Here is a 10,217-nt window from a genome sequence, read left to right on the forward strand (position 1 = left end):
TTAGTTTTTTAGCTTTAACTAAGAATGATAATAAAAAATCATGGCAATAAACACACAAGAAACCTAATGTAAAATGCACAAAAAAATAAGCGCATCACCCTTTTGATCAAATGATTAGATCTTCATGTTCTAGGACTCAATCTTAATGGTTCGAGAGGGTAATCTCAGACAGGGTTGGCTTTTTGCCGGCAGAAACTGGTTATAATCGGTAAAAACTGGCAGAAACTGAAAACACGTCTATTAGTTCTAGTAATTGCTTAATAACATTTTGTTTAAGTAAACTGAAAAATGTAACTCCATATAACTGTAACAAACTTTTTAATTCATTGTTTTTAATTCATTGTTTGTAAATATATATTATTTTGTTTATATTAATTATAAAGAGTGCAGTATATCAAATATTTTTATAAAACATATTGGACCCATTTCCTGAAACTTATTTTTCCTGTCAAGTTTTGACAACTACCTCAGCTGCTACATGGTGGTCCAGTTTTAAAAAATATGCAATAGATGAAAGTTTCACAAATCTTGCTTGTTCCTTGATGGCAATGCTTGCTAGTTCTGCTGGACTTGAGAGAATCTTCTCAAATTTGTCGTTCGTGCATAGGCGAATTGAAAAATTGTTTAGGTTTAGAAACTGCATCAAAACTTGTCTTTTGTTATAGATTACTGCAGAGTGCAAACAATGTAATATTTGATTTTGAATGTTGATAATTTTTTAAATAAATTGTACTTTGTTTAACATTTAATTGTTTTTTCTATGAATTATCCATTGTATGTCAATCTCAGTACTTACTTTTATGTCATTTTCTGTATTTCTGCCAGTTTCTGCCACAAATGTGGCAGAAAAGGGTTTCTGCCATGCCAGTTTTAACCTGTTTCTACCAGTCGTTTTAACCACTTCGGCAGAAACTTGCCAACCTTGATTTCAAATATGTTAATGGTTAATGACTTAGTGCAGATGATATCAGACACAAAAACATATTTTTTTCTGAATTAACATACCTTTATTATTTCCCCCCAAATTTTTTCCACTTTTTAACTTGCTAGATTAGCTAATTTCTACTGGAACTGTTTGGTTGATGACAGTACTAGTGAATATGTTACGGTGAAACACCGAAGTCTGATGAATGTCAACATTCATGTAGTCGCTTGGTGAATGTCCAAAATATTTGTTATATCCAATTTTATATTAATTTATTCGTTAATATTATTATATTTATTTGATATATTTATATTTATTCTACATTTTAATACTTACTGACGATAGATTAGAAGAAATATCAGTGTTTGAAGTATCGAGCAAATGTATACCGGGCAATGGCACTTGACCTTAAAATAACATCAGTGTAGGGTATACCGGGCAGTGGCACTTAACCTTAAAAAAACATCAGTGTAGGGTATACCGGGCAGTGGCTCTTAACCTTAAAAAAACATCAATGTAGGGTATACCGGGCAGTGGCACTTAACCTTAAAGAAACATCAGTGTAGGGTATACCGGGCAATGGCGCTTAACCTTTAAAAAAAACAGCAGTGTAGGGTTAAAATATCGAATAAATGTAATTATATCCACAAATAAATTCATATCAAATCGAATGTAATAAATATTTCGGACATTCACCAAAGCATATCTGTGATTGTCGACATACACCGGTGAGTGTTCGAATGTACAAGAATGTAATGAAATATTCAATCTTTCACCGACGTATTTGGTGTTTGTTGACATTCACTGGTGAAAGTCAACAACCACCGCCAAGACAGATCCACTCATTTCCTAAATGTTCCAAGCAAAACATAGAACATAACATAACATAACATAAACATTTCATTGAAAATTCACATATTATTAATTTAATTGTAATAATCAAATAAAATAAAAATGTGTTTATACATACATAAATTTGTATGTGTATGTCTAATTTGTGGATTGCTCTATGTTATTATTATTTTTTTTTAGGCATGGACATCAGAAGTATGGTGGTTAGGTGCACAATCTGTAAAAGTCAAATAAACCATCTAGATTACAAAAAAATGAAACGTCACATTCGATTAAATGTTATCATTTGTACAGTAAGTTTTATTTTTCAGTCTTATTAAAACTTTAATAAAAACTCTCCTGGTTTTTGGAAATTTTAGAAAATTCTCTAAAATTGAGTAAGTTTCCTAAAAAAATTTTTAAAAAATCCCTATCGAAATAGAATTTTTACACAATTTATTGCTAACATAATGACGGGAGCCTCAATTATAGTAATCATTTTACAGCTTTTCTTTTTTTTTGTTCTAAAGTTTTCAGTTTTTTTCCATTTAGAACTTCCTTTTTAAATTAATTAAAAAGTATTTTTAACTATCAATTAGAAATTACTATTAAATTTTATGAAGTGGCATAATAAAAAACATTTCAAGCTCATTTAATGTCAATCGTAAATGGAAAATATTACAGACTATTTATATTTATTAGTTTAAAAAAGTTTTTGTATTTTGATTTGATGGGGCAATAAAAATCTCTAAAATTCCCTGCATGTTAAAATATATACAGTCAAACCACGCTATAGTGAACACAGTTTATAGTGAACTCCCTTACATAGTGAACGAAATGTTCGGTTCCGTGCGTTGCTATACACATATAATGTTATTTTTTGTTGATATAGTGAACTAAAAAAGTGAGGAAATTGGATGTTGTGAACTTTTTTCTGTCTTCGATTTTTTTTCTTCATTTTTTAAAAAAAATAATTTAAAAATAAATTTTTTAAATAATGAAATATCTACTTCAAAATAAATACTTATGCTAATTTTTAAAACCATCTATAAAGTGGAATGTAGCGATAAGAATTTTTTCTTGTTTGCTTCTTTTATCTCACTTTTTCACCCCTAAACAAAGGCCTACCCAGGCAGATGTATGGACAAATTTTCGGCAAATTTTGTTGGCGATCTTTTTTTCGGAAATTTCTACTATGGATTTCATGATTTTTAATTTTTTTTATTGTGATGATTATTTACAAAATGTGAAGGAAATAATTTTTGCTTCTCCTCCCCACCCAATAAAAATGCCAGAATATCACCCATAATATTAGAATTTAAAAAAATATTACATGTTAAATTTAAAAAATAATTATGTATTTTATTGTAAACAACGCTTTTGTTATNGGATTTTTGACGGTTTAAACCAGTATTATACCCTTGTCATGTCAAAAACCACTTTTTGACGTCAAAAACCTAACCCTGTTTTAAATTAGTAACATATATGTTTGTTGGTATTAAAAGTATCTTGCAGAAATATATTAGTGCTAAAGAGTTTTCTCTCAGATAACTCGAAGAAATTCTGCCACGGAGCTAATAAATTCGTATTGACCTAAATAATTTATTAATCAAACTTCATTCCCTTTCAGGATTGTTGTGAGTTTTATGGAACAGATGAGTTTACTCGTGATGAAGCTGGCAACTACAATTATTGTACTTGGTGTGGTAATGGTGGTACACTTTTTTTATGTGACTTTTGCCCTAATGTGTTCTGTTTGAATTGTGTGCGTCGTAATTTTGGCCGTTCCGAAGTCACTGAAATGCAGAAGGATGGCTGGAAGTGCTATGTGTGTGATCCAAGTAAGCTGAAAGCTAAAGTAGCTTATTGCAATTTAATAATGGAGTACAGCAAAGCAAAGAGTTTTAAGGATAAGAAGACAGAAAAAGACAAAGTTGGAGCTAAAGAACTTATTTCTGAATCGTGGGTTTTAGAGGCATTTACTAAAACTGAGAATTCTTGTAAAAGTCTTCTAAAGAAAATGGACAAGTTGAAACATGTTGAAGTCTCACGGTCCAAGAGTCTGAAACATATAATTAAAAAAACGGAAGAAGTGGTAAGCACACATAAAAGTGAATTAAGTCATGTTATGAAAACTTTGTGTCAGCAATATGCTTCTTATTTAAAAGTGAAACAATCTGAAGACACTGAACAAATTAAAAAAAATGGTGAAAATGGAATAAAAAATGGTGATGAAACACCACCTCTGATTTCTCTTGCATCTGATGATGAAGTTGTTAAAGCTGAGGTTAAAGTTAACTCTAAAGTTGAATCTGAGGTTGAAGTTGAGGTAAAATTAAATGGTGATGATTCTCTTCTGAGTGGGCACAGTGAATCACTGATTAGTAGTAAAGTTTGTGATAGTAAACTTGATCCACAAGTGTGCCCACTTGCCCAAGAAACTCCAGGTGGTGATGCTTTAGAAAGTGACGAAGAAATTAAAGCTAAGCTTAAACTTTTGGAAGATTCTTCGGATGAGAATGAAATGGATTTTAACTTTAGTTCTAAGAAAGCGAATTCTAATTCACAAAAGCATAATATTACTGTCACTGCGGAGGTTCATTCTGAGACAAATTCCAAAACTAAGTCTTCAAACCCCTCTGTAGATAAATCTCATACAGCTTCATCAAAGAATTGTGCAATAAAGGAATCGTCTGTTAGTTCCTTAAGCTCTGAGTCAAGTGATCCTTTATCAGGATTAGATTTTCAGGAAGTTCAGTCTAAAAAAGGACCCAGAAAACAAAATGTTAAAAAGCGTTATAAAGAAAAGCTCCCAGATTTTGATTATCATAATGATATGAAACTTAGAGTTCTCCCAAACGTTGTCCTGGAACCGTGTGATGATCTTTTGGAAGGAAAGACGACTATTAAAGTGCCACCTATTTACATGCTAGACGAAATTGAAAAAACTGTGAATAATTTGTTGAAAGAGCCAAAAAAATCTAAGAAGAGTGAGAATGTAAAAACAGAGGTTAAAAAAGGTATGTTGATACATTATTTTACCCTTTTAAGTCGAGTGGGCTTTTTATATAATATATTAATTGTTAATATTATTTGACTTAAACAAGCTCCCAAAAGATGTTCCGTGGAACTTCAAGGTTCCATGAAAAAGTCACCTTGCCTCCAACACTTTAACACTTTTTTTTTATAACTATTAATGTGTTTTGAAACCTTTAATTACATTTATGTCAAATAAATAGTTCAAAAATTAATTTAATATTTTGATTATTTTCATGAAAGGAAAGTAAAATTCCAATGAAAAAAGAAGTATTAAAATTAAAAAAATTCTAATGTATTTAATAAGTTGTGAAAATGACATGCATTTATAGAAAATTGTGTGAACATTTCAATTTTAAATAAAGTAAGTAAATCTAACAAAAAGAAATATTTTTCCTCCATTGGTAGCGTTTTTACATCAACAAAACGAAATCAGTTTTGCTTATTTTATTCATTTTGAGCTTATACTAGCTCCAATATCTAATCCAGAACTAGACTAGATGTCGCTGCATACCTGCTGTTTGTCGTAAAACCTAATTTTTTGAAAAAAAGATTTCGGTATTGCTTAACTTTATGGGGTTCTGCTAAAAAGAGGATCATTTAGGGTTCCATAGCCAAAACAATTTAGGCACAGGTGCAAGAACGAGATTGAGTCCAAATTTTTCAATATATATTTAGTATATATATATTATTTTGAACTGTGGACAATATAGACCTTCCATTAATGCAAGAACCAGGCATAAATGTATCCAGTCTTCTCTTGTGTGATGTATGAAACATAATTAACATATGTAATTTTTTTCATTTCATTATCTCCTTTCCACAATTTGGGAATATGAACTTTTTTTGTTCTTACGCCTGGCTCTACAATTTGGGAACTAATATAATTTCTTGTTTAGATATTGTCATAAGCATTAAAAAATAACAATAAAAACATTAATTTTTACTGCTTATGATCAGTGACTGCCAATCTTTTTCTACTATAGGACCCTAAATGATCACTGTTCTTTTTAGGAAACTCTGATTTTATAAATAAAGCTCAATAACAATTGTCAACATGTTACTAACTATATTTTGTATTATGTTTACCATTTTGAATGAACTATTAAAATCATTTTGAAAATAATTAATCTGAAGAAAGAAATTTTTTAATTATTATATCAATAATACTAGCTTTTAAATTCCACAGGTCAGAAAGTACAGGAAAAATCTGGCATTGTTTGGGAATTTTATTTTGACTCTTAAAAGTAGGGAATGTTCAGGAAAAGTTCAAAAACATGGAAAATTCCTGTATCATACCTGGAAAATAGGCAATCATAGAATTGTCAGTATAACAGTAATCAGTTATTGAGAGTCAATTTAAATGATTCTAACATCTGTTACAATTATTTGCTGAAAACATTCCACATTTAAGTGAAATTTTTTCATGTTTCATTCCTTATTCAGTATTTTTAGCTCTCAAAATCTAATATGTGACATAATAAGTAAAATAAAATAAAATTGTCAGTTGAAAAATTATATGGTGTAGTTAAAAACCTGCAGAATTTACATTGAAATTTTCCTGAAATGCCTGGAAAAGTCTGAGTATTTTTTTCTGAAATTAAATGAGAAAAAAAAAAACTTTCTACTGGTGTTTTCTTTTTTAAATTCATATTTTTATGCCTTTTTGTATTACACTTGCTTTTGCTCTAATATATAAATTTTTGATTTATTTCTTTTAACTATTTTTTACTTATATATTGCTGATTCTGCTTGAAAACTGTTAATGTGCATATTTCCTAGTTAGGAAATGTGCAGGTTAACTTATTTTTTCTAATTAGGTATGGAATCAAGGTTTTTCCGCATTTAACTTGGTTATGTACATACCACATCGATTAAGTTCAAAAGTTTGTTTCTCCCATTCTATCAACTAATTTGTTGATTGCTTTAACTTGATTCTTTAGATATCAAAAAATAAGTAAATGAGATTATGACAATTTCTTTAATTGTAATAAAATTTTAAATATTTTGATTCTTGTTAATATAGTTTTTAAAGTTATTGTTTGTATCAATTTGTTGATTGTTTAGTTGTAGTTTTATTTATTTTTTTAAATGGCGAAAAATAAATTTCATAATGTTACCTTAAGTTTACAGAAAAGTTGTTCCAACAAAAGTCTTATTTTCATTTTAATAACTTACTAATCAGGGTTCGTTGATTTAAATCAGCTTGATTTAAATCACGATTTAAATCATGATTAAAATCAAATGATTTTTTTAAAAAAATCATTGATTTAAATCAACTGATTTTTATATATATATATTATATTGATTTTAAAAGTTAAAAAACAGTGCTTTAAATTATTGATTTTTTTCTTTTCTTTTCTTAGTTTTAAAATTTATTTTAAATTAATTGCTGCATTAATTAATTTTAGTAAACGAAATTACTTTCTTTCTTGGTGTGTGTTAAACACATTTAAAATTACATATTTTTTTGATTCTTAACATTGAAAGTACAGATTAAAGTAAATATTTAATGCTGTCTTAATATAGACTTGCGTAACTGTAGAAAGTAAATAAACATGATTTTTTTTCAAAAAGAAAAAAAGCAAATGTTAGTTAAAATTCTACCTTTTGATTAAAAAAGCATGGAATTCAAATCTACATTATAGTTTATTGATGGAAATTTCTATGTTTCTAAAGCTTGAGGTTATATTAAAAAGAAATTACCTTAATATGCCAAAAATAGAAAGAAAAAAAAAGAAGCTGAGTTCAGATATTTTTTCCTGATATAGTGTCATTCTTCCCTTTCAAAGTCTATTTGAAGCAGTAGGGTTTATTAACTGGTATTTTTTTTTCTTCTTATAATATGTTTACGGTATCTTTGAAATTATCAGATTTTCTTTTGTGAAAAAAATTCCAATGAGTACATAGATTTTTTTAAAATGTTTTTTAGCTTAACTTATGTATTTTGATATAGGATTAAAAATGAATATTTTAACATAAAAATTTATAGATTGAATATTTATTTTTTGATGAATGACAACATTTATAAACACAATCTGTTGCATTTATTTTGCCATTTTATAAATCATGAGGAAAAAAAAAAGAGATCACAATTTTAAATTAAAATTATGGTGTGCTAATTGAAACTTTGTGTTACTAGTTAAAGTAGTATTCTTTAAATTATCTATTTTATCTTGTCTTTTAATTTCAATCATGCCTTTGTATCAAAATGGTCGCTATGCATTATAATGAAAAATTATTTTAGTAAGTTAGAGCTTCTAAAATATTGTTATAATATAGTTTTAATATTAATTTAATTTTGATTAAACATTTATAAAGTTTTTTTAATCATAAATTAAAGATCTTATAGTGTATTTGAATAAAAATCAAAAAAATCTGATTTAAATAAAAAAAATCCGATTTAAATCATAATAATCCGATTTTTTTGTTTTTTTTTAAAAAATCAAAAAAATCACGAACCCTGTTACTAATAGGGATGTGCAATAGTAGGTACTATCCCTAGTAAGTAGGTAGTTTTTAGATTACTTAGATAATTTGAGAATGGAAATAATTTTTTGCACTTTAACTTAACAGATTATCCTAGTTAATCTGCTCATTAGCTAGATAATTTGTAATTTAACTTATTTCTGCACTTTTGAGGTAACATACATACTATTAAGGTATTATGTACATACCATTATCCGATCACTATATGGTTTTGCATGATTTTTATTGTTTTGACGTAATTTTTCAAATATATTTAGTACCAATTTTTGCCCATTTTTAACAATTTTAAATTGCAAAAATCAGCGAAAGTCAGGGAAAGCTGCAATTTTTTTACAAAAACCTGGAATATTCCTATATTATGCTTGGAAAACAACCAGTCTTATAATTGAAAGATTCGAGTTAAATAATTCTTACATCTATTACAATTATTTGTTGTAAAAATTTCACATTTTTATCAAATGTTCCCATCCTCATTTAATATTTTTTTACATAGAAAATCTAATTTTTCACATTACAAATAAAAGAATCAAAATTTTCTGATGAAAATATAGTCTCAATTTTCATTGAAATTTACCTAGAAAAGTCAGGGAATTTTTTTTTTTTTTTGCAAATTGAGTGGGAACCCTGAATTTATGTAAATATAAAAATTTTTTAAAATACAAGTTTATATTGTGTGTAAATATAAAGTGGTTAACTCTATTTATGATTTTTTTTAAATATATAAAACTATTTTATTTTGCATGTATCATTGAAATGAAGTATATGCTATATTTTTAAAATATGTAAAAGTTTTATTAAGAATTTTATTCATGAAATTTTTTTATTAAACATAGCTGCGAGTAATAAAAAACCCAAGCCCGTAATTGATTCGTCAAGTTCCCTAACATTTTCTTCTGAAGATGAGAAAGATAAGGATACGGAGGTAAGAAAATTTATTAGAAACTTTTTCATTAATATTTAATTTTTTACACGCAATTTATAGGAAAATTAATATATGTAAGTTTTAGGGTAAGCAATATTAATATGCAAATTTCAGGGTTTTATTTTATTTATTTATTTTTTTAAATTTTTATGTGTTTTTGCGGATAATATTTTTGAATTTTTATTTCCAGCTTTTTTTGTTTATTTCCAAACTTATTCTGGTGATATGAATCAATATAGAGTTTTATAAATATTAAAACATTTAAAAAAATAAATTGTGATTTTCCAACAAATTTTTTCAAAATGGGGAAAGGTTTCAAGCTAGTTATAAGCGTTAAATTGCTGGCAAAAAATTTTAATTGAGATTTTGTGTTCGCAGAAAGTTTTTCATTTTATTTAAGTCTTGCTTTATGTTTTATTCAGTGAGTTTCCTCTGGATGGATCATATTCATAATTTAGTACATGTTTAATTTCACACCAAATCAACCAATGGTCAAATTATCAGGTTTTTGTCTTGTATATTTTTGACTCACAGGTAGAACTAACAGAAACGATGAGGTCCAAATTTCTTGCACCATTTGTTTTCGAGCCCCGTGGCAGAAACACGGCGACACAGCGACATTGTCGCAGAAAGCGACTGAGTTCTTGCAGAAAGATTTTTTTTATTTGGGAAATAAAAATTTTTGGTTTGCCACAAACGAAAGTTCTCAAAAAAAATTCTGCAGAAACAGAAGCTGTTTTACCAACAAAAAAAATCATTTTCTTCAGAAACAAAAAATTTCTGCAGAAGCAATAATGGTTCTGCAAAATTTTTTTCTTACAGAATTGTTTTAAATATTTTTTTTTCTAGCGTACCGCGGAAGGAGAAAGCGCACGTAATTCTTCGTTAATCTCCAACACAAACAGTTACTGGATAAAAAGGGGAGAATTTTTTTCCCCTTTATTAAGCTATTTTTGGAAATTTGCCAACTTCGGCCTCTATCGCTGGCGCAGTAATTTGCTTTGTGTTTTTTTA

The 10,217-nt window shown here is 27.8% G+C and overlaps 2 protein-coding genes across 2 annotated transcripts in view; both read left to right on the forward strand.

The window, feature by feature from the left end:
• Window positions 1-9,882, forward strand: part of LOC107446173 (small G protein signaling modulator 1) — a 109,263-nt gene extending 99,381 nt beyond the window's left edge. Inside the window, exon 26 of the mRNA XM_071177837.1 lies at window positions 9,803-9,882. The gene's annotated coding sequence lies outside the window, so the exon portion shown is untranslated. The remainder of the gene's footprint in view (window positions 1-9,802) is intronic.
• The window catches only part of LOC107443656 (transcriptional regulator ATRX homolog), a gene marked incomplete in the record, with an annotated part of 88,603 nt that overhangs the window by 5,122 nt on the left and 73,264 nt on the right, over window positions 1-10,217 (forward strand). Inside the window, 3 exon segments of the mRNA XM_043044525.2 lie at window positions 1,958-2,070; window positions 3,387-4,776; window positions 9,115-9,203. Coding sequence (XP_042900459.1) covers window positions 1,958-2,070; window positions 3,387-4,776; window positions 9,115-9,203 — 1,592 coding nt within the window.

Source organism: Parasteatoda tepidariorum, chromosome 2 (genome assembly GCF_043381705.1).
Source record: "Parasteatoda tepidariorum isolate YZ-2023 chromosome 2, CAS_Ptep_4.0, whole genome shotgun sequence".
Lineage (NCBI taxonomy): Eukaryota > Metazoa > Arthropoda > Arachnida > Araneae > Theridiidae > Parasteatoda > Parasteatoda tepidariorum.